The sequence below is a fragment of the Muscardinus avellanarius genome (genome assembly GCF_963383645.1).
Source record: "Muscardinus avellanarius genome assembly, chromosome: 1".
In the NCBI taxonomy this organism is placed as follows: domain Eukaryota; kingdom Metazoa; phylum Chordata; class Mammalia; order Rodentia; family Gliridae; genus Muscardinus; species Muscardinus avellanarius.
The window spans coordinates 32,585,987-32,611,407 of record NC_137786.1 but is presented as its reverse complement, the minus strand read 5'-3'; the positions used below and the strand labels follow the sequence as shown (position 1 = coordinate 32,611,407).

At 35.8% G+C, this 25,421-nt stretch overlaps 1 protein-coding gene across 1 annotated transcript in view; it reads right to left on the bottom strand.

Annotated features, from left to right (window-relative positions):
• The window catches only part of NIPBL (NIPBL cohesin loading factor), a gene marked incomplete at both ends in the record, with an annotated part of 122,576 nt that overhangs the window by 79,767 nt on the left and 17,388 nt on the right, over nt 1–25,421 (bottom strand). Inside the window, 2 exons of the mRNA XM_080694804.1 lie at nt 13,137–14,762; nt 23,629–24,255. Coding sequence (XP_080550930.1) covers nt 13,137–14,762; nt 23,629–24,255 — 2,253 coding nt within the window. The remainder of the gene's footprint in view (nt 1–13,136; nt 14,763–23,628; nt 24,256–25,421) is intronic.

Sequence of the window (25,421 nt, the reverse complement as noted above, 5' to 3'; positions counted from 1 at the left end):
TAATTTAAGATATAGAACATATTAATCTCAATGGAAGAATAATCATTTATTTTTTGAAGCTTTTATTCAGTATTATAAAGTTGTTTCACTTCTAAGGACATGTGTACCAACAATTTTACCTAACAAAGTTGCGATACTGGTGAATTATAGTGTGTGTGTTTGTGTGTATGTGTGTGTGTCTATTTTATACTTGAGATGAGCCCAGGAGCATTGTCTCTGAGCTACACTAACAGTCCAGTGTTACTTTTTATTTTGAAACAGGGTCTCACTAAGTTACTTTAGGACTAATGCTGAGGCTGGCAGCTAACTTATCATTCTCCTGTCCCAGCCTTTCAATTACTGAGATCACAGGTATGTGCCACCATGCCTGGCAACTGCTAAGATCTTAAAGCTTTCATTGCTAAGAATCTTGAATCACTAATGCTGAATTTAACTCACTGGTGTCATTTTCCAATCATATAATGTTTCTTTGTATTGGCTTCCTAAATTTAACTAAGCTTTATCAGGAGGACTATATTTTAGAATATTGGTTTCACACAGATTAAATTCATATCACAAAGACATGCTGACTTGATATTAGTACTAAGAAATAATATCCTGCAGATAGACATTCAGCCTTTGCTTTCTTCTTTGTTTTTACAAAAATTCATCACAACAGTCAAATACAATCTGTGTCTTCTTTCTCATAATGCAGTTTATTAATAAAAAAAAAATCAATGAGCTGGGCATGGTGGCACACGCTTTTAATCCCAGCATTCGTGAGGCTGAGACAGGAGGATCATGGTTCACAGACAGCCTCAGCTACTTAGTGAGGACATTTGCAACTCATTCAGACTGTTTCTTTTCTTTCCTTTTTTTTTTCTTTTTCATGGTATTGGGGGTGAAACCCAGGGGCTTTTCTACCTCCAGGCTATACTCCCAAACCTACTTTATATTTTATTTGGAAACAGGGTCTCACTAAGTTGTTGAGAGCCTCACTAAGTAGCTGAGGCTGGCTTCAAACCTGCGCAATCCTTCTGTCTCAGCCTCCCAAGCACTGGGATTAAAAGTGTACACCACCATGCCTGGCAGAGACCCTGTTTCAAAATTAAAAAATAAGAAGTAGAGCTGGGGGTATAGCTTGGCGGTAGAATGCCCCTGGGTTCCATCCCCAGTACCTCAAAAAAACAAAAAAAAACTCAATGTTTATTCATAATAGTTTGCCATCTCTTACTCTATAAATTAACAAGAATATTATCAGATTTAAGAAGCTCTTAAGAGTCTCGCAACATTTTAATTTCTGTGCAACTCTGAGAGTTACAGCAACATGATTTAAAGACCAAATACTTTATTTGTGTTACTGGAGGTGGAACCCAGGGGCAGTCTACTTCTGAGAGGCACCCTCAGGCCTATTTTTTATTCTTTATTTTGAAACAGGGTCTCACTGAGTTGTAAAGGGCTTCATTAATAGCTAAGGCTGTCCATAAACTTTGATTCTCCTGTCTCAGCCTCTCAAATGGTGGTGCATAAGCATGTGACACCATGCCCGGCCAAATACATTATTTCTGAAGATTACTCAAAACAAATTTAGCAATGCTTGCTGTCTTTCAATATACTGTCCTCTGAAAGTGAACCCAGTTTCATTCTGAATAGAACTGTCAATTCTAAAGGCTTATGCATTTTTTGAACTAATCATATTCTTTTGTCTCTTTATGAAACACTTTATAAACCAATCTAGTCAGGTCCTTTGATTACAAAGGAAGGGTAAGTAAAAAGAAAATGGCTGACTTTTTATACTCAGTCCCAGGATCTTTAATGCTTATCAAAAGATTCAAATAGCAAACTGCCTTAGTTTCAATAGAAGTAAATTAACAGTGAGTGCTTAAAATTTTCCATGATATAATGGATGTTTATATGTTTTAACATAGGATGAATTTTTCCTGATTCTTTCTCTTGAATCATGAAAACGTCCTTTAGATGTGAACATAGTGTTTCACTATTTCTTTCTTTTTTTTCTTTAGTAATGAGGATTGAACCCAGGGTTATTCTACCTCTGCTATACACTAGCCTTTTTTAATTTTAAAACAGGTTCTCACTAAACTGCTGCAGTTGGCCTTGAATCTGTGATCCTCCTGTTTCAGTCTCCCAAGTACTGGGATTACAGGTATATGCCACCATGCTCAGGCTAATGTCTCGCTATTTCATTTCATTTCTTTTCTTCTTTCTTTCTTTCTTTCTTTCTTTCTTTCTTTCTTTCTTTCTTTCTTTCTTTCTTTCTTTCTTTCTTTCTTTTGGTGACTGGGGTTCCTGGAAGCCCTTCTACCTCCGGGCTACACTCCCAGACCTATTTTTACATTTTTATTTGGAAATGGTCTCCTAAGCCAGCGCACGCGGCTGGCTTCAAACCTGCGCGATCCTCCTGTCTCTGCCTCCCAAGCGTGGGATTACAAGCGTGTGCCACCATGCCTGGCTAATGTCTCGCTATTTCTTATTATAGTGATGATTTTTAGGGATTAGTGTTTGTCAAACTATTTGTTCCTATAAAATTAGATTGCCGGTGTCTTATGTTAATCTTTCTCTCATTTCTCTTGTCCTAACTACTTTTTTAAACCAGGTGTCTGAATTATCATAAAAAAATTTAAGGAGTGAGGTACTGGGGACTGACCTCAGGGGCATTCTACCTCTGAGTTACACCCCCAGCCCTATTTTACTTTTTATTTTGAAACAGGGTCTAAGTCGCAGAGTGCCTCCAAGTTGCTGAGGCTGGCTGTGAACCTTCTATACTCCTGTCTCAGCCTCCCAAGTACTGGGATTACAAGCATAAGCATGGGCCACCACAGTTGGCTAAAAAAGATAGTTTTCTACTATGTTGCTCATGGCAATGCAAGTTAACTGTAATATATAAAGCAATTTGAGACTATTTTAGATAATCAAGGCTTTGCTTTCCAAGTTTCAGAGATCTGGTTATAGTGTGTTGACCAGTGTACACTGAATCTCTCCTAAAAGTGTAGAAAATATAAAACTCAGCAAATAGTGCTAAAACATGCGACACTTAGAAATTTATTCAATAAACAAAAAAGCTCTGTAAGATTTTTACATTGGTTTTATCTACTATAACCTTTCAAAAAATGTTTAGATTAGTTTTATCTACTGTGGTTTTTTTTTTTTTTTTTTTTTTTTTGGTATTGGGGGTGGAACCCAGGGGCTTTTCTACCTCCTGGTTATACTCCCAGACCTATATTATACTTTATTTGGAAACAGGGTCTCACTAAGTTGCTAAGAGCCTCACTAAGTAGCTGCGGCTGGCTTCGAACCAGTGCAATCCTCCTGTCTCAGCCTCCCAAGTGCTGGGATTACAAGCGTGTGCCACCACACCCAGCTATCTATTGTAATCTTTCAAAAAAAGTCCAAAGTCGGGTGTGGTGGCGAACGCTTGTATCCCAGCATTTGGAAGGCTGAGACAGGAGGATCTCACTTTGTGGATAGCCTCAGCTACTTAGTGAGGTCCTTTGCAATTCAGTGAGACCCTGTTTCAAAATAAAGAACAAATAATAGGGCTGGCGATGTAGCTCAGAGGTAGAATGCCTCTGGGTTCCATACTCAGTACCTAAAAAAAAAAAAGTCCAAAAATAGCACAATGAAAAAGTAAAATGATAATTGTAAACACAACTGGTGCTAAGATGGTAAATATTAAAAAAACAGAATGTAAAATGATAAGTATATGATGTTGCATCTATCTGGATAAAGGTATCTGTAATACGAGTGAAAGGAAATAATATATACTAAGACTGTAATGCACCAATAAAAACATATGAAATAAATATATACTAACTATAATCTATAGTAAGAGATGAATTTTCCTAAAGAAATACATGTTATATTTTAGGAAAACAAGAAAAAGGCATATGATTATTTGTAAGGGATTAAATGTTTCCTAAAGATAGTGATATTCAACAGAAATGAGGTAGAATACGTAGAGAACAGAGAATAAGCACAAAGAAGTAGGAGCTGGTAATAGACCATTTCGAAAGGGTGAGTTTGAAAGAGTTTTGAGTAGTTTTCTCTAGACAGAGCAATGTATCCAACAAGAAGAAAAAAATAGGTCAGCCTGTAAAAGTAGATAACGGTTCAGTTAAGGCTTTAATTTGAGGACTGGACTGGAAGGGAAAGCCATAAAAAGAGAGATTTTCTAGGAATTATTTGATATGTCTATGAGAAAGGTATGGAAAACAGTAAGTAGATGCCATGTATTTAAGTGTGTGTGTGTGTGTGTGTGTGTGTGTGTGTGTGTGTGTGTTACCGATGGTGGAACCCAGGGGCTTTTCTACCTCTGGGCTTTACTCCTAGACTTATTTTATACTTTATTTGAAAACAGGGTCTCACTAAGTTGCTGAGAGCCTCACTAAGTAGCTGACGCTGGCTGAGACAGAAGGATCACACAGGTTCGAAGCCAGCGTCAGCTACTTAGGGGGAAGGAAGATTTAGCTCTAGTTAGCTATTATAGAGCATGGTATGACTGTATAAAAACCAGAAGGTATCATGATAAAGATATAAATATTGCTATTTGTGTTATCTAAGTATTTTAATGAAGCTGATCAAATATTTAAATGTATTATTGGGCTGGGAGTATAGCTCACAGGTAGAGTGCTTATCTAGTAGACTCTGGGTCTGAATTTCAGCACAGCAAAATAAATAAATTATATTATTAGCTATTCAGTGAAGTACTGTTATTAGGCCAAATGTATACAGAATTTTAGTATTATCTAGAAAAACATTTTCTAACAAAACTAGCTAGGAATGCCATTTTTAAATACTATCTTAACACTTATGGCTATAAAACAATGTTTAATTTTTACCAATAATCTTGTCTTTTCCATTGCACTCTAAACAATAAAAATTTTTATGTTTTTTTTTTTTTTTTTTGTGTGTGTGTGTGTGTGTGTGTGTGTGTGTGTGTGTGTGGTACTGGGGGTAGAACCCAGAGGCTTTTCTACTTCTGGGCTATCCCCCAGACCTATTTTATACCTTATTTGGAAATGGTCTAAGTTGCTGAAAGCCTCATTAAGTAGCTGAGACTGGCTTCAAACCTGTGTGATCCTCCTGTCTCAGCCTCCCAAGTGCTGGGATTACAAGCCTGCGGCCACCACGCCCAGCTTAAAATTTTATGTTTTCTAAACTTATGTTTCTTTTTTCCTTCTACTCTTATTCTAAAAATACACCTGATACCTAGTACCCTCTTCCTTAAAAAGTATAGTTGGGCTGGGGATGTGGCTTGTTGGTAGAGTGGTTGCCTAATATGTACCAAGGCCTTAGGTTTAATCTTCAGCAACAAAAACAAAATAAACCCTCTCTCAAAACCTATATTGTTACTGTCACTTTAGTTATCCATATCTTCCATGAGATCATAAGTTTGATATGATCATAAAAACACTGTGTTTGCAGTACCTAGCAGTGTTACTGATGCTAAAGATATCTGGAAATATCTGTTGAATGCTTAGTGTAATGACTAGAATGAGTAAGTAGTCTTATAGGAAGTTTTTCCAGGTTAAAAAGATTTTTTAAATACTAAAGGAAGTTCTTATAGTTGTTCTATACTGATAATTATAAATAAATATATTCACTATAGGAGAATATAGGTAAAGAAAGTATTTCAAACTTAACAATGTAACAAATTTAAAATATTTAAAGGCAGCTAGCTGTGGTGGTACAAGCCTGTAATCCCAGTAGTTGTGAGGATCACAACCTGAGACAAGAAGATCAGAGTTTGCAGGCCAGCCTCAGCAACTTAGTAAGATCCATTTCCAAATTAAATAAAAAGGGCTGAGTGTATGGTTCAAGTACGGGAATTATAAGTATGTGCCACCATGCCCAACTGGCACCATAGTTTTAATAGATACCAGAAGTACAACCATGGTGGCACATATTTGTAATCTCAATACTTGGGAGGCTGACACAGGAGGATTGCGCAGATTCAACGCTAGCCTCAGCTACTTAAGTGAGGCTGGGGGTGTAGTTTGGAGGTAGAATGCCCTTGGATTCAAACCCCAGTGAAAACACACACACACACACACACACACACACACACACACACACACACACACACACACTAAACTTTTCCTAAATACGGATACTCTATTTGAGCTTTGTTTTATAGAATTACTCAAATGAACCAAAATAAATTTCTATTGCAGCATCATACAGGTTCCTGAATATTACAATCTAATATAAACAGAAAACATACCTAGAATTCTTCAATTTAGTAAATTATAAACCATGTCATAAATTCACTTTCAGAAATACTATACTGTCTCTCAAACAATGAAGCTGAAAGTTCTAAGCACAAACCAGTGCTAAGTAAAAGCAACCAGCTAATAGACTTTAGTTCTAATCAGCATTTAGCAGTTGTAACTTATATAGTAGGAAAATGAGTTTAAAAAACTGTTCTTAAATAAGGACTGTATCATCAGCTCATCAAGTGAACAATACAGATTAACCAGCGTTATCTACTAGAGCTGCTAGGTAAAATCCAAGTGAAGAACACTTTGGATAACCACTTTACTCTTTAAAGTATAATTGGTACAGGATGTTTCTTACAAGCACTGACTACAAGTAATGAATAGTACACTAGGCTGGAAGGAAGTAGGGGTAGGAAGAAAATAATGTTTTTCTTGGCTATAAAATTAAGATATTTTTAAATACTTTGGAGTACCTAAAAAAAATCAAATTGTTAATGTAATTACTGACATTAAAATGTTAACATGTAAGGCATGTTAGGTGATCATACCAGTCTTAAATGATCTCATAAACTTTATTACTTAACTGATATTATTTTATTCAGAGTTATATATTAGGTACATTAGAGTAATAATCTGGTAAAAAGTGATTTTTTTTTGGTGACACAAGGGCATTCTACCTCTGAGCTACAACCATATATATATATATATTTGGGGGGGGGGCGGTACTGGGGTTCCTGGAAGCCCTTCTATCTCCGGGCTACAATCTCAGACCTATTTTATATATTTTTATTTGGAAACAGGGTCTTTTAAGCCAGAGAGGCTGGCTCCAAACCAGCGCGATCCTCCTGTCTCTGCCTCCCAAGCGCGGGGATTACAAGCGTGTGCCACCAAGCCTGGCTATTTATTTATATTTTGAAACATGTTCTCACTAAGGCCTTGCTAAGTTGCTGAGGCTGACCTTGAATCTGTGATCCTCCCATCTCAGCCTCCAAAGTACAACTATACCTGGCTTGATAAAAATTTTAACAAGTACCTTTTGGCATTTAACATACTAGCTGGAAGAGAACAGAAGGTATTTAAAAAATTTTAAAGGTTCCAAGAGGTTGTTTTCCCTTCTTCATCAAAAAGAATAAACAAGATGATGTAAAAAGAGAATGGGACTGATTCTGAGCCCATTACTTAGCAGCTACAGATTAAAATAAGGGTAAGAGAAATTAAACGAACATGAATATAAGTAGGTTTCTTTTGGATTTTAACAAAGATTAAGTAGCTGACAGTGAAAATAGTTATAACAAAGTTTGAGAATAGGAATTTGAAAGTTAAGTAGCTCTTATACTAGGTAAGAACATAAATGAGTAAATTTTAATCTGCACACAAAAGCTTTTTCTTTCTTTTTTTTTTGGGGGGGTACTGGGGTTCCTGGAAACCCTTTTACTTCCGGGCTATACTCCCAGACACCTATTTTTAATATTTTATTTGGAAACAGGGTCTCTTAAGCCAGCGAGGCTGGCTCTGAACCTGCCTGATCCTCCTTTCTCCACCTCCCAAGCGCGGGGATTACAAGCATGCGCCACCACGGCGGCTCACAAAAGCCTTTTCTGAACATTGCAGTGACACAATCTCTACTCATTCGACAGGCATTTAATATGCTCTTTGTATGTATAAAGCATTATGCTAGATACTAAGGATATAAATATATCACCACAGTAATACAATCAATTATAATAAATCACATTACATTTAATATGTTCATACACAAAATACAAAAATAAATATGTAATATAAATTAGGTGTGATACGCAGATACCTCTACCACACATTCAAAAAGTTTCAGCTTAAAAAAAGTTTCAGCTTAAAGTATATTCAAGAAATTTCAAATTGCCTTAAAGAATGACTAGCATATATTAACATCAGATAAAATATTTAAGGATGAAATTTTATGGTTTTTTTGGGGGGGATTACTGGGGGTGGAACCCAAGGGCATTCTACCTCCTAGCTACATCCCCAGCCCTACTTTTTAGTCTTTATTTTAAAACAGGGTCTCATTGAGTTGCAAAGGGCCTTGCTAAGTAGCTGAGGCTATCCGCAAACCACGATCTTCTGGTCTCAGCCTCCCGAATGCTGGGATTACAAGCGTGCACCACTATGCCTGCCTATGATTCTTTGTTTTTCTTTCTTTTTTTTGGTGGTACTGGGGTTCCTGGAAACACTTCTACCTCCGAGCTACACTCCCAGACCTATTTTTACATTTTTATTTGGAAAGAGGGTCTCTTAAGCCAGCGAGGTTGGCATCGAACCTGGGTGAGCCTCCTGTCTCCACCTTCCAAGCATGGAGATTACAAGCGTGCACCACCATGCCCGGCCTCTATTGTTCCTTTAATAAAGGAAAACCTACTCAGAATTTTGGTTGGAGGAATCAACCATAAAAGTATCCCAGCAATGTCTAGAATAAATTTTTACTTAGAAAAACACCAATTCATCTACTAAATCCCAAGTATAGTATACTACAAAGAGTTGATAAGCCACAACTATTCATATTCAAGTGATAAGAAAACACCCCAATCTTATTTTTCTGTGATTGCCAACTTAGTAGCAGAGATATAAAATAAAACCAAGCTCAGATTACTATTAAAAAAAAAAAAAAAAAAAGCCGGGCATGGTGGCGCATGCTTGTAATTCCAGCATTCAGGAGGCTGAGACCGGAGGATCGTGGTTTGCGGACAGCCTCAGCTACTTAGTGAGGCCTCTGAAACTTAGTGAGACCCTGTTTCTGAATAAAGAATAATAATAAAAAATAGGGCAGGGGGTGTAGCTTGGAGAGTGAATGCCCCTGGGTTCCATCCCAGACCTGCAAAAAAAAAAAAAAAAAAAAAAAAAGCCAGGCATGGTGGCACATGCTTGTAATCCCAGCATTTGGGAGGCTGAGACTGAAGGACTGCAGTTTTCAGACAGCCTCAGCTACTTAGTGAGACCCTGTCTCAAAATAAAGAATAAAAAACAGGGCAGGGGATGTAGCTTGGAGGTCGAATGCCCCTGGGTTCCATCCCAGACCCTAAAAAAAATAAAAAAATAATAAAAAAAAAGATACAGACCCAAAGACATAAATCCAAGAGATATCTAACCTATCTGGAAAGTAAGGACTGAAATTATATATATAACAATATATAAGTATATTATATATATTGCAGCAGTGGGGATTGAACTTAGGGGCATTCTACCTCCGAGCTACACTCCCAGCCCTATTTTTATTCTTTATTTTGAAATAGGGTCTTACTAAATTGCAGAGAGCCTCACTAAGCAGCTGAGGCTGTCCGCAAACCTGTGATTCTCCTGTCTTAGCCTCCCAAGTACTGGGATTATAAACGTGCTCCACGATGTCCAGCTTGAGATAATATTTTTTAATGAAAAGCTTTCTACATTATGATTTCAGATATATTATTATACGCGTATACAACATGTACATGTAAACACATATACCACTCTAAGAGACAGATGATCAGATAATCTAGATACCAACATGACCATATCAGGCATAGACATTTGTGTTAAAAGTATACCTGTGAGCAACATGGATTAGCACTAAAAAGACCTATTCACAGGCAATGGAATTACCTGTGGAAAAAGCCATGAGAAATAATACAGCCTTTTCCAATTAGGAGCTGTATTCATTGTGTGTGTGTGTGTGTGTGTGTGTGTGTGTGTGTGTGTGTGTGTGTCTGGGGATGAAACCCAAGGGCATCTGACCTCCGAGCTACACCCCCTGCCCTGTTTTGTGTGTGTTTTTTTTTTTTAATTCTTTATTTTGAAACAGAGTCTAAGTTGCAGAGGGCCTAAGTAGCTGAGGCCGCCTGCGAACCGTGATCCTCCAGTCTCAGACTCCCAAATGCTGGGATTACAAGCGTGCACCACCACGCCCGGCTTATATTCATTTTTTGATATTCTTTAAAGCAGATGTAAAAGACTTTGTTAGAAAAGAGCTTAGAAAGCAAGGCTAGTATAAGCTGACAGAGGGCAGAAAGAGAAAAATGGTCCAGATCAAAGAAATAAGAGGGTACCACTTTCCATCTTGACTCTTCTCAAACTTATTACTATACTCCTTATAAATACAAGCTATTCCAAATTTTCACTGAAAAAAATTTTTAAATCTTTATCTAAAGATATTGATTATAGCACTAGCCCTCCACATTCTATAAACTCTTTATCATTAGCAAATAATTCTGAAAAGATGCATTAAAATTAAGTGGTAAAAACTTATATATTAATTTTGTAGGTCTGTCATAACTTAAAAATTAAAAGCTTCACTATAGAGTACAAATACTAGTTTTTCAGAAAGCCATTTTGTGTGTGTGTGTGGGGGGGGGGTCTGGGGATGGAACCCAGGAGCATTTGACTTCTGAGCTATACCCCCACCTTATTTTTTATTCTTTATTTTGAAACAGGGTCTCACTAAGTTGTGGAGGGCCTTGCTAAGTAGCTGAGGTTGTCTGCGAACCTCAATCCTCTGGTCTCAGCCTCCTGAATGCTGGGATTACAAGTGTGCGCCACCACGCCCGGCTAGAAAGCCATTTTTTTACATATTCAAGATACAAACTGAAATAAATGAAAAAAGTAAATGTTTGATAAAGACCTAGTAAAAATAAAAATAGATTATCTACAAGTCACTTCTGGGAACATAAAGTTCTTTATAATAATACTTTGTCTTCAGAGAGCAGTTTTTGTCAGACAATTCATGATAAGTTGCAACAAAAATAATAATCAGTAGACCTTCTGTACTCCTAATACACTGCAATGCTATACAATTCATTTTTTCGTGGTGATACAAATGTTCCTATCTGTGCTAAACAATTTGGTAGTCAATTGCTACATGTGACTGATAAAGAAATAAAATTTTAAACTTTACTTAATTTAAATTAATTTCAATTTAAATAGCCCACAGATGTTTTTACTGAATACTATACTGGACACTGTAAATCAAGATTTCATATATTTGCTTGTAAGTGTGTGTGTGTGTGTGTATGTTATATATAGTTTCATATATATATATATATATATATATATATATATATATATATACTCACAGAATAATCAAATAAACTTTCAACTCTGTTGCCTTCAAAACTAATGTGATTTAGTTTAGATTGCTTAGGATAAATAGATCTTGCCATGTAGCATTGTAAGAAAAACCTGAGTATACAAAATAATATAAAACTTTATATTTTTGTACAAACTTCCATTATATTCTCAGTACTTAAGATTCTGCCATTTTTTCTTCCATCCCCAGAAATAATCTTATTCATATAACCAGATAATATAATTCAATAATCATGCATAAATAACACCAACTTTACCTTAATAAACTTACAATTTAACTCAATTTAAGAAGTAAATATCATTGTGTATTACCTTTTCAAAAAAAGGTAGTATATCTTTTTGTTGTTATTGCAGTACTGGGGACTAAACCCAGGCTTCACCTAGGCTAGGAATGGCTCTACTACTAGGTTACATTCCAGTCATTTATTAAATTTTATTTTTTATTTTTATTTTTAAATTTCTGGCATTGTGATTGAACCTAGGAGCATTCAACCTCTGAGCTACACCCCCAGCTCTATTTTATTCTTTATTTTAAAACAGGGTCTCAGGCCGGGCGTGGTGGCGCATGCTTGTAATCCCCGCGCTTGGGAGGCGGAGACAGGAGGATCGCGCTGGTTCGGAGCCAGCCTCGCTGGTTTAAGAGACCCTGTTTCCAAATAAAAAAATATAAAATAGGCCTGGAAGTGTAGCCCGGAGATAGAAGGGCTTCCAGGAACCCCAGTACTGCCAAAACAAAACAAGACAAAACAAACAAACAAAAAAAAAAAACAACAACAAAAAAACAGGGTCTCACTAAGTTGCACAGGCTGGCCACAAACCTGCAATCCTCCTGTCTCAGCTTCCCAAGTACTAAGATTATCATCACAAACCTGGCTTAAAATTTTGAGACAGGGTCTTAATTGCCGAGGTTGGCCTTGAACAATGTTATTCTCCTGCCTCAGCCTCCTTAAATGCAGCTGTTGTTACAGATGTGCGTAAATTATTGTGCCTGGCTAAATCTACCTATTTAAAAAATATAAAACATATTTAATTAACTTCCTCCTTAGAAAATAATATTTTATATATCTTTCTAAATTATATAAATTCAAGCTGGGCATGGTGCCGCATGCTTGTAATCCCAGCATTTGGGAGGCTGAGATAGGAGGATCATCACGGTTCGCAGACAGCCTCAGCTACTTTGTGAGGCCCTCTGCAACTTAGTGAGACCCTGTGCCAAAATTAAGAATAAACAATAGGGTTGGGGGTTTAACTCTGATGTAGCATGCCCCTGGATTCCATCCCCAGTACTGGGGGGGAAATATATATATAAAGAAACTATTCACCAATTATTGAAATCAGAGACAAGTCTGTAAAAAAAAAACAGCAAAAGACACTTAATATTCTTAAAACAATTAAAAATATTACTTCTTATATACTACATAGTTTTACTGAGATGTTAGAAATTAAAATTCAACTTAATACCTTGGTGTCAAGTATCTCTACAGTCAAGGTAACTTTTTAGAGAGTTAAATAAATCTATTCAAATAAATTATTTACTTGAGTAAAAAGCAACCTTCAAAAATATTTGAAACTAAACACTGAAAGATCTTGGTAACCAAATAGAAGCAAAATTCATGACCATCATAAGTAGTTCAAGTCAAGATGAGAGAAAAAAAGTTCACTGAGAACTTTTTAACTATATTCCTGAAAACAATTTACTGTTATTTTATATTAATGTTCTATTTTCACGTAGCAGCTTTTACATTTTTGTAGATTTCCATTGTTTCCTATGTAAGCAACTTTAAAACCTAAAACTAATTAGAATACAAATGACATTAGAAGTATCCTTACCTTTGTTTGACTTTGATGGCTTATTCTTCATAGATTTAAGGGAACTTCTTGATTTATCCTCTCTATCTTTTATTAGTTTCTGAACATCATCCAAAGACAATTTTTGCAGAACAACTACAGGCTTAGCTCCTTTATTTAGATCTTCAACTAATCCCATTTTTTCTACTTTGTCTTTCTGCTCTCCTTTCATGTCCATTTTCTTTGTCTCCTGAGTAATATTGCCATCTTTATCCCTCTTGATTTTTGGAATGACAAAATTTTTCAATGCACCAGACCTGCCCCCCAATAAGTAACTTGGAAATTCAGCCTTATTGTCAGGGTGTGCTTTATTACTGTCTACTTTATTCCTGTTACCCTCTGTCCTTTTGTCATCTTTACTATTTGGTGATTTAAAACCAGGTTTATCAAGTCTTGATTTATTAGAATCTCCTTGTTTAACACGAGGACTATCAGGTCTTGATTTTTGTTCTCCAGAAGATGGTCTTTCCCTTGAGTCCCCTGATTCATGCCTATGTTTTCTTTCTAGTTTATCAGTTTTTAAACCATCAGATTTAATGCTATGTTCATTTCTACTAGAAGATCTCAATGTTTCTGGTCTTCGAATCCTAGGCTGATCCCCTCGATGTCGCTCTGACTCACCCCTATCATCTGATTTTTGTTTATTATCATGGTCACGTCTTAGTGACTCAGAAATAGATCGCCCATCAGGTCTCTGCTTTAAGGCTTCAGCTCTTTCTGATTTTACCCGAGGTGAATCAGATTTAATATCCTGTTTATGTTTAGACACTTCAGGTTTTTTCTCTGTTGATGGCTTTCCAGAATCCCTCCTATTTTCATGTCTGTGTTTTGGTGTTTCAGGCCGGCCTTCATTTTTCTGCTTTGGAGTTTCAGGCCGGCCCTCACCTTTCTGCTTTGGAGTTTCAGGCCTTCCATCACCTTTCTGTTTTGGGGTTTCAGGGTGCCCATCACTCTTTTGTTTTGGAGTTTCAGGCCGGTTTTCACCCTTTTGCTTTGGGGTTTCAGGTCTTGATTTTGCTGTTTCTGACCTGCCATTATTTTGTTTGTTGTCATTTGGTTTTGTGTCAGATAGTCTATTTTCATTCTGTTTAGGCTCAACTATGGTGTTCTCATTTTGTTTGGATTCAGCAGTTCTGCTCTCATTTTGCTTAAGTTCTTCTGTTTGAGTCTCAATTTTAGTTTCTAATTTACTTTCACTTGATTTCATCTCCACCAGTTGGTTTTCATTTGGTTTAGATTGTGACAATCTACTTTCATTTTGTTTCGTTTCATTCTTTGAAAGCTCAGGATCAGACTTTTTTTTAGGTGTTTCAGGATGGTTATCTGGTGTAGATTTAAGACTTCCAATAATATCTTCCTGAAGAACAGAAACAGGTGCATCATTACATGGTCTGATTTCTTCAGGCTTTTTTATGGAGTCTGAATCCTGAGTTATAGAAGCCTGAGAGTCCACTCTTCCTGCCTGATGAAGATCAATGCTAACCATTAATGCTGGCCTTGACCCATTTCCCGTAGAACCCGTCTCCTGAGAAGCTGGTCTATTACCTCCTGTAGCACCCCCAGCCTCCTGTGGGTAAGAATCTTGTTTTCTTTTTTTCAAAGGCTTATCTGAAATTTAAAGATAAATATTCAGTATCAGTAATAGATATATTCTTATTCTATTAAAAACCTCATGGACTTTGACTATCTTTTAAAAGTCATAATACTTTTAAATGTAGAGATCACAAATGTAAATATGTAAACATAAAATAGAAAATATGAATAACATAGTATTTTCAAAAACCAAGGTTTGAGGAAATCTCCAGACTCACCTGACCTCATAAATTTGGTGACTTTTGTTAAACAACAACAAAAAAACAAAAACTCAGCAGCATATTTCTTAAGTATGTAAGTGCAAATATATAAAATGAATAGAACTTTCAATACATCAAATAGAAACATCTATTTATGTTCACATATACTAAATATAAACAGAATTATATAAAAATAAATATAACCAGTTATGTATCACATAAACTCACTAAAGACAATTTTATTTGTTAATCCAAAACAATTAAGACCCCCAAATTTGCCAACATACCAAACAGGAAACATAAGTTTTAGTACATATAAGTATAGAAAGAAAAGAATGAAACCAGGGAAAAAATGTGAGGTCATTGGAAAAAAAAAAAAAGTAAATGAGAGTAGGAAAAATGAACCTCTCATTAATCTTTGACCCAGAATTTAAATTCTTTAAGGTGTTAAAAGTATAGGTTGAGCCAGGCGTGGTGGCGCACGCTTGTAATCCGGGCATTTGGGAGGCGGAGACAGGAGGATCGTGCAGGTTCGAAGCCAGCAGCGCTGGTTTAAGAGACTCTGTTTCCCAATAAAAATATAAAAAATAGGTCTGGGAGTGTAGCCCAGAGGTAGAAGGGCTTCCAGGAACCCCAGTACCACAAACAAACAAACAAACAAACAAACAAACAAACAAACAGTATAGGTGGAGTGTAAAACTAACAGACAATGTTAGATATAAGTAAATTTAGAATGAGAAAGCAACATATATTGTAGGTATTGATCAAAAGCATGTAAAAACTTTTTAGATAAATCCTGTCTTAAGTAAATTCCAAAGACAAAACATACTTCTGGCTCTTCAATATTTAGTTCTAGGGGTTTATATACTGGCTTCAGAAAGAAAATGTTCTAAAATATAAAGACAAACACTGAAACTAAAATCCACCACTGCAATAAAGTATTAAAGTATCTTTAACAGTTATATATTTCTGTGCATTATTCTACTTCTGACTCAAGAGAATGCTAGGCCATTGTCTATAAACTGAATTCCTAGTTAATTCGTTTTTGTTGTTGTTGTTTCTGTAGTACTGGGGACTGAACTCAGAGGCAGAGGGCCTCACTATATAGCTGAGGCTGGCCGCAAACCTGTGATCCTCCTGTCTCAGCATCCCAAGTACTGGGATCACAAGTGTATCCCATGCCTCATTCTAATTAGTTCTTCAGACTAGTTGCAGTATAGCACACCTTGGGGGTTTGGCCTACTTTACTTACTGAACTGCTTGAAAATAATGGTTTTTGTTTTGTTTTTTGGTGGTATGGGTTGAACCCAGGGGCATTCTACCTCTGAGCTATACCACAAGCCCTGTTTGGAAACAGGGTTTTCTTAAGTTGCTGAGAGCCTCACTAAGTTGCTACGGCTGGTGTTGAACCTATGATCTTCCTGTCTCAGCTACACAAGTACTGGGATGATAGGCTTGGGTAACATACCCAGCTTGACTGTGTTTCAGAAGTCATGTACAGTCATTTAAAAGAAAAGAATATCTGATTCTCTTATAAAGAAAAACAGTATCACAAGTCAAGCTAACAAGTTAAAAACAACCCCTTTTGATAGGGAACAAAATTCTGGAGAAAAAAAATTAAAGGCAATACCTTTTTTTATACACCAAAAGTTCATTGTCAGTTCAATTCAACTGAGAATCTAATGAGGTATAATAAAAATTTACATTTTTGCAATGTAAAAAAGTTGTAATTTTTTAAACAAAAATTATACTTGTGCTGTATATGGGAGGTCCTATGTTTGATCTCCCTGTTGGGGGAGGGAGATTCACTATAGATATATGCTAATCTTTCCTTATCAATGGGGATTGAGCCATGAGGTTCTACTACTGAACTATACCTCTAGCCTAATTTTTATTTTGAAATAGAGTTTCACTAAGTTGCTGAGGCTGGCCTCAAATTTGCGATCCTTCTTTCTCAGGGTAGTTATTTCTTTTAAAACTAAGTTGGTCTGCTCCATTTCCAAAATGACAACAACGATGACTACTACTGATAAAGTATGCTATCATTCCATTGTTTTTCCTATTACAACACAGAATTTATATGAAGCTTTCTGAACCATTATCTAAGAAAAAGCACTCAGAATACCGTTTATAGTTAGAGTTCTAGTTATTATTTATTTATTTGTGTGGTACTGAGAATTGAACCAAGGACATTCTATCTCCAAGCTATACCTCCAGCCCTATTTTATTTTTTAGTTTGAAACCGGGTCTGACTAGGTTGATGATAGTCTCCCTATTATTAAGGCTGTCCATGAATCTGTGATGCTCCAGTCTCTCAGTCTCCCAAGTACTGGGGTCACCACACCTGGCTTCCTTTTTAAATGTCTGTCATAAAAAATACTTTTTTTAATGTTACTATGGGATACACCAAATAAATACCAGCACATAAATAAAATGCTTTATTAACTTATACTATTACCCTTAAAATGTAATGATGAGTGTAAAATTGATACAAAATAACATATGATCTCTATTTTTTAAAAAATGTAACATACTTTGTTAAAGTCATTAGAATGGTAAACATCATTAAGAACTATGCTAATGGTATCAGGCAGCTGAAGAGTTTTGCTAAGAAATCTGTGACTCATTTATGTATTAATATGAGTAATGCATTTTTTTTTCAGGAAAAATATTAAAGTAGCATGGGGCCAGGCATGGTGGTGCACGCTTGTAATCCCCATGCTTGGAAGGCGGAGACAGGAGGATCGCGCAGGTTCGAAGCCAGCGGCGCTGGCTTAAGAGACCCTGTTTCAAAAAAATATAAAATAGGTCTGGGAGTGTAACCCAGTGGTAGAAGGGTTTCCAGGAACCCCAGTACCACCAAAAGAAAAGTAGCTTAGGAGGTTGATTTTTAAAGGGTTACCAAATATTTAAGAGTTTATAGATTTAACCTCATTCCAATGTACCTTTTGTCATTAAAGTAGAAATTCGGCAAATAAGATAACTTCAAAAAAAATGTTCACATTCAATCTATCTTTTTTTTGAGGGGCCACTAGGGGTGGAACCCAAGGGCTTTTCTACCTCTGAGCTATACTCCCAGACCTATTTTATACTTTATTTGGAAACAAGGTCTTATTAAGTTGCTGAGAGCCTCACAAAGTAGCTGAGGCTGACTTTGAACATGTGTGATTCTCCTGTCAGTCTCTCAGTGCTAAAATTACAAGAGTGAGCCACCACACCCAGCTTCAATCTATCTTAAACAATATAGATCCTAGGGTTATTTTAATAAAAATACATAAAAGCATTTGCACAAAAGTAATACAGTAAGACTGGAAAATATCTCTTGATTTTATTCTATCATACATAAAATGATAACATTTTAATTTTTCAACTATTGAAAAGTACCCTCATCTCTTCTGTAAACCCCAGAAAAATTTGATCATCATTGTAGGGATTCTTGGATATGTTAAGAACACTCACTTTCTGATTCATTTGGTCTGATTCAGTTTCACTATGTAGTTACTCCTTGAAAATGTCTCTGAATCTATAAAGGTCATTCTGCCTATACACTTTTTTTTTTCTCCTTGCAGTACTGGGGATAGAACCCAGAGGAATTCTATCTCTGAGAGACACACCCAGCCCTGTTTTTTTATTCTTTCTCAATGATTTGCAAAGGGCCTCATTAAGTAGCTGAGGCTGTCCGTGAACCGTGATCCTCCTATTTCAGCTTTCCAAATGCTGGGATTACAAGCTTGCACCACCACGCCTGGCTTGCCTATACATTTTGTCATGCCTTTATTATATCATAACTATCACCTAATGATAGAAGGTCACTTCTATGAATAACATATATAAAAGGGTATTGTAATTTCAAAAACCACATTTATTATCCAGATGCTGACATTATGAAAACAAGATTCACCTTTACAAAAATTCTGAACTCAATTACTTATATAAGAAACAAACTACATCACTTAAATATACAAATGATAACTAAAACACTTAAGAGAAGAAAGCATAATAATTGCATAAATAGTCATATTGAAAAATGAAAACATTCCACACCTAAAAGGCAATATAGCTGAGTGGCTCATTATCTTATTCCTGTCTAAATTCTGTATCTTTATTCCAAATGACAGTAAGTAATACAGATGAAGAACTTCTTATCTGAAATGTCTGTGATTAAAATGTTTTGGATTTCAGATTTTTGAATACCTACCTATTTGAGCATCCCTTTTCTGAAAATACAAAATTCAAAATCCTTTGAAATCTGAAACTCAATAATGAATTTCAGTATTTAGAGTATTATGGATTAAAAATGCTCAACCTTTAATTTTACTCCAGAAAACAATTATAATAGAAGAGTATTTTAACATTATAAAAAATTACTAAAGCTAGGCCATTCCTTAAACTTGCTAACATGGAAAGTGGACCTTGGGAAAAGATGAAATAGGCAAAGATGAACAAAGGAACACCGTCTGACAAAAGAAAACAGGAATTTTTAGTACATGGAGGAGATATCAATATCTATAATAGGTCATCCCAGAAGCAAAGAGAAACAGTTTTTTAAAATTAATTTGTATAATTACAAGATGTTGAAAGTATGAGGAAAAAGATTAATAAAAAGGTCCTTTTGGAATATTATAACATATTAGATTACAGAATTATCTTATTGGTATATATATATAATCTGTTCAAAGAAGGGAGAATACCCAAAGCTACATAAATATCTAGCAGCCTGAAAAGTGTCTTTTATGTGTGGAACCAAGTTATCATAGGGTCAATTATAATCTAGGTAAAATATTTAAGACTATTTTATTCCTTTTATTGACTTCTATAATTTCCAGCTATGTTTGCCGGAAAAAAATTCATTGTTTTTTGGTGGTACTGGGGATTGCACTCAAGTGTTGTTCTACCACTGAGCTACACCCCCAGTCCTATTGTATTGTTTATTTGAAACAGGTCTTACTAAGTTGTGGAGGGCCTCATATTGCCGAGGCTGGCCATGAACCTGTGATCCTCTGGTCTCACCTTCCCAAGCACTAGGATTTTAACGCCTCACCAAACCCAGCTTTGCATTTTTTTTTTTTTTTTTTTTGTGGTACTGGGGTTCTTGGAAGCCCTTCTACCTCTGGGCTACACTCCCAGACCTATTTCATACTTTTTTATTTTTGGAAACAGGGTCTCTTAAGCCATCGCGGCTGGCTTCGAACCTGCGCGATCCTCCTGTCTCACCTGCCAAGCACGGGGATTACAAGCGTGCGCCACCATGCCCGGCGTTGCATTTTTTTTTCATTCTTCCCTGACAGTAGTGTAGACTGAATCCAGGTTCTTATGCCTGCTAGGCAAACATCCCAAGCCCTTTTGGCTTTTTCTTTCTTTTTGAGACAGGATCCTATGGAATTGCCTCAGTCTCCTAAGTAGTTACGTAGCTGGGATTGCAGTCAGGAGCCACTGGGCCTGGACTGAATTTTCTGATCTTATTTATAAGATACCGTGTTTTGATTTCTGGTGACTGAAAGGAATGTTTATCTCATAGCAAATGAATATATTGGCAGAACAGACCCTAGAGCACAGCTCTCAGTAAAACTACAAAGAACAGTCAAGAGTAGTCTTGTTTGCTTATTATCAGTAACACAACAGATATGAAAAAGTTCTTGGTGCCATATCTCAGAATACATTAAAAGACAATTTTAGAATTGAGTTTTAAAAATTAAAAATAATGGTAGCTGGGCGTTATGGCACATGCTTGTAATCCCAGTACTTAGGAGGCTGAGACAGGAGGATCACACAGGTTCGAAGCCAGCCTCAGCTACTTAGTGAGGCTCTCAGCAAATTAGGGAGATCCTGTTTCTAAATAAAATATAAAATAGGTCTGGGAGTATAGCTCGGAGGCAGAAGGCCCCTGGGTTCCATCCCCAGTACCCCCCGCACAAAAATATTAAAAATAATGGTAACTAGTGATAAATTAATTTCAAGGAAGCAGTTGATCTCCCAAGGGCTAACTATAAAATCACCACTGCAGAACTTCATTCTTATTTATGACCTCACCTACAACGTTATACTACTTTGGTCTTTCCCAAATCTCAAGGTAATTTCTTATATAAAAATTTCTACCCAACTATGCAATGCAGTAACTGAACAAAATAGCATGATTCAAATCAAGGGTTTTAGGTTCCAAAAGTTTTCAAATAAATCTCTGAAATAGGAGCATGGCTTTTAAAAAACTAAAAAATTACAACTCAAATATGAAGTCAGCAAAACCCACTTTAATACTTATAACAACAGAAAATTCTGTATTTTCACCAAAATCGCAGGCCATGATTAGAGAAAGCTGTTTAGATAATTCAAAGTAAACCATACATTACAACTTTTTGGAAAAACAATATGCTGTATTTGTTGATTTTACTTTATTCCCCAAAGAAGTTAATATTATAAAATGTTTCCTAATATGCAATGAAACCTACATAATACTTTCATTTTAAAAGTAAAGGTTTACAACAAATGTGATATATAATTCACCATTTTTTCTGTTTTGGTTCCTATCAACAACTACTAAAAATATTTTAAAATTATGCAGAATTTTCCATAACACAGATTAAGATTAAACGCTGTGCATGAATTCAATTCTCAAGGCAACTTACAGTTTCTGAGTAGGACAACCACAATTTTGTATATTTTGTGCAAGGTTATGATAAAATTTTGGAATTTTAGATAGATTGTTACCAAGAGAAGATGAATTATATTGCTCCTTTTGCTTGACATGCATATACTTTTATAAGAGGTGAGAAGACAGATACACCTTTGGGACCTATACATTTATTTCCTGAATCCCATACTACAACCAAAGAGAAAGGAATCAGAAATATATCCTGACCATCAAAAACTTATGTAAAAGTTAAAAAACCAAATCATCAGTAAAATGTAGATTCAGCAATCACTGTATTGTTATTTATGATCTGTATACTTTGCAGACATTATAGTACAATAATGCCTAAATATAGTCTATTTTTTCAATAATGTTAAAAAATCATCATGATGGGACTTTATAAAATAGAATCCTCAGCTTATTTCTAATTACTTATTTTATCATAGAAACAATTATTTATGGATGATCCTGTCATATAACGAACAAGATAACATATAAAAATGAGCTCTACTCAACATTAAAAAGTTGTATTCAGGAGGCTGAGACCAGAGGATCATGGTTCACAGACAGCCTCAGCTATTTAGTGAAGCCCTTCGCAACAGTGAGATTCTATTTCAAAAAATAAAAAAGACTAAAAAATAGGGCTGCGGGTTCAGCTCAGAGGTACAATGTCCCTCGGTTCCATCTCCAATACAGCAAAAAAAAGTTGTATTCTATAATTACCAAGAAACTATGAAAACTGTATTGATCTAGAATATTTTAATTATAAAACCAAATTATAAAACATGCTTTTGGTTTGGATAATCAAGTGTGTACATGCATTTGCAAATTACTTATTAAATTCATGTTATATTATTTATAACTTATTAAGTTCATAAGTTATATTACTAATTTCAATGGCTGACTCATTAGTCTCTCTTAAAATAGTCAAGGATTTTTGTACACAATATATACCAAATAACCATGAACTTACTATGGACTTACTTTTATTTGCTTATAAAGGATGAACTAATAAGCCTACAAACTCATACAATAAGTATGTTTTCAAACTATATTTCAATATACTAGTGATATAAAAGGAACATCTAAATATAGTCACCAACAGATGTGGTGGAACACGCTTATAATTCCAGTTCTTGGGAGGCTGAGACTGAAGGATCCAGGTTTGCAGCCAGGTTCAGTTACATAGTGAAGCCCTCGCCACTTAGACCCTGTTTCAAAGTAAAGAATAGCCAGGCATGGTGGTACATGCTTATAATCCCAGTACTTGGGAGGGCTGAGACAGGAGGATCGCAGGTTTGTGGACAGCCTCAGATACTTAGTGAGGCCTCTGTAACTTGGTGAGACCCTGTTTCAAAATAAAGAATACAAAATAGGGCTGAGGGTGTAGCTCGAAAGTAGAAAGGCCTGGGTTCAATCCCCAGTACCACACACATAAAAAGAAAAACTAAACAAACAAAAAATTAAGAATAAAAAATAGGGCTGGGGGCATAGTTTAAGAGGTAAAATGCCCCTGGGTTCCGAACATCCCCAGTACTGCTGGGGGGGGGGGATCACCATCAAAACAAAAGATCCTTGATCCTAAAAGTTTGCTATTAAGTTAAAATTTGTTATATTTTGCTTATTAAAAAACAAACTCATGTTATTAATGTAGCAGGATCATTAACCAAGTGAAATATCTAACTGCTAATAAGCACAAACTTTCCTTAAATTTACCTGCTTTAAAATAATGGTACTTGAACTCTTTGTATTGGCAAAATAAGTTGAAGATATAAAACTGTATTAACATAGCTTAAGGAAAATGCATGTTATATAGAAACTGTAATGTTCATTTTAGAGGAAAAGCACAAATAAGTAAAATCACATAGTGCATATAATAGATGACAGAGCTGCAGGAGAGAATTACCAAATTTGAGAAAGCTATTTAAGATAAAAATGAGATTAAGATTTAGCTTCTGGGGTATAAAATTAGTTAAAAAAAAAAAAAAAAAAAAGCCTGAAGAAAGACAATGATTATTCCCCATGTGAAGTGGCAATAATGAGATTATCTTACCTTTATCTTGAACCTCTTTTGAAAAGCGTTCCCTTTCAATAGCTGATTCTCTCTCTATTCGTTCAATTTCAGCCAACGCGTCCAATTCCACTTCATCATATATAGGTCCCTGTTGTGATACCTGCTGCTGATTCTGTCCTATGGAAGTCTGGGGTTGTTTTGCAGCAACTGAAGTGTTCTGTTGTAAAACAGGCACTTGATTTGCTGGAAGGAATGCTGTTTGTTCTGGCTGTGACAAACACTGAGTAGCATTTAGTGGGCGGTTTACATCCTGTGGAGTAATGGGTGTTTTTGAAGTCTGTCCTGGATACTGCACATTAAAAGGAATATCATTTTCTGAAACATTGCTATTTTCCATACCAGAAAGCATATCCTCTTGCTGGTCCATGTCTGAAGATCTTACACGAGAAAGTCTTAATGTAAGTTTAGTAGAGTCCTTGGATGGAGAACTAATTATATCATACATTGCAGCTTTCTCATTCTGGTCTTTTTCATCCTTGCCTAATTTCATTTTCTTTTGTTTCTTTTGTTTTCTTTCTGGAGAATCTAGCAAGATGTCTGGTGGAACATCTCGAGGTGATGAACAAGGTAAAGGCTGGGATTGTAGAATTAAAGGTGGTCTTGATCCTAGAAAAATAATTCAATAGAAATAAACAATTGTACTGGTTTTACATTTTCTTATAGTATGATGGAAATATTAAATAAGTGACAATATAGTAAAGCTAGAACATATATTAAGAAATTAGTGGCCGGACGTGGTGGCGCACACTTGTAATCCCCACACTTGGAGGGCGGAGACAGGAGGATGGTGCAGGTTCGAAGCCAGCCAGCCGTACTGGCTTAAGAGACCCTGTTTCCAAATAAAAAGTATAAAAATAGGTCTGGGCGTGTAGCCAGGAGGGTAGAAGGGTTTCCAGGAACCCCAGTACCACCAAAAAAAAAAAAGAAAAAAAAAAAAAAAAAGAAAAAAGAAACTAGCTAACACAAGCCACTTTATATTAGAGTTGTACAAAATGCTTTATATGCCAATTTATTTAATGTTTAAAACATTCTTGAAAATTATTACTATCTTCATTTTGAAGCTTATAGAAGCTAAGAAATTTGCCCCAAGTTATTCAGCTAGTAAACAAGTAAAACTTAGAACAAATCTAAGTCTTAATACTAACACACCATTATACTTTCTTATTTAAAAGTTTATATTGCAAACTATATATTTAGAACAAACTTCAAAATTTCAAAAATTCAGTTAAAACTCAGGTTGGAATAACTAACAATCTACTCACCCTTCAAAAGAATTGGGAACAACTTCATAAATAGAATTTTGGGGTTCTGGTGAATAATATATTTATGAGATTTTTCTACAGTGTATTCTGTTTTTATTTAAAGCCCATGCATCCACTCATCCTTCTTTCCATCCTATTTCAAGTGTTAGAAGAAGGCTATCTAGATCAACCACCTTATCCTTGTATCCCTCCCCAGTAGTCTAGGTAACTTCTCACATTTATACCTGAGTGATAACCACCTAACTTTGATGGCTAGCCTATAAATAGAGTAAATTTGGAAGTTGTTTTCTCTTTCAGAAGCTGGTTTTTATCCCTGAAAATTCATATTATTATAAAATTAAAATGACTAGTACAGGCTTAACATCCACCTCATGAAGAATATCCCTGATGAAAGAGGTGAAATACCATCTGTGAAAAAACTTCATTATAAAAGACAGGGAGCTGGGTGTGGTGGCGCACGCTTGTAATCCCCGCGCTTGGGAGGCTGAGACAGGAGGATCGCGCAGGTTC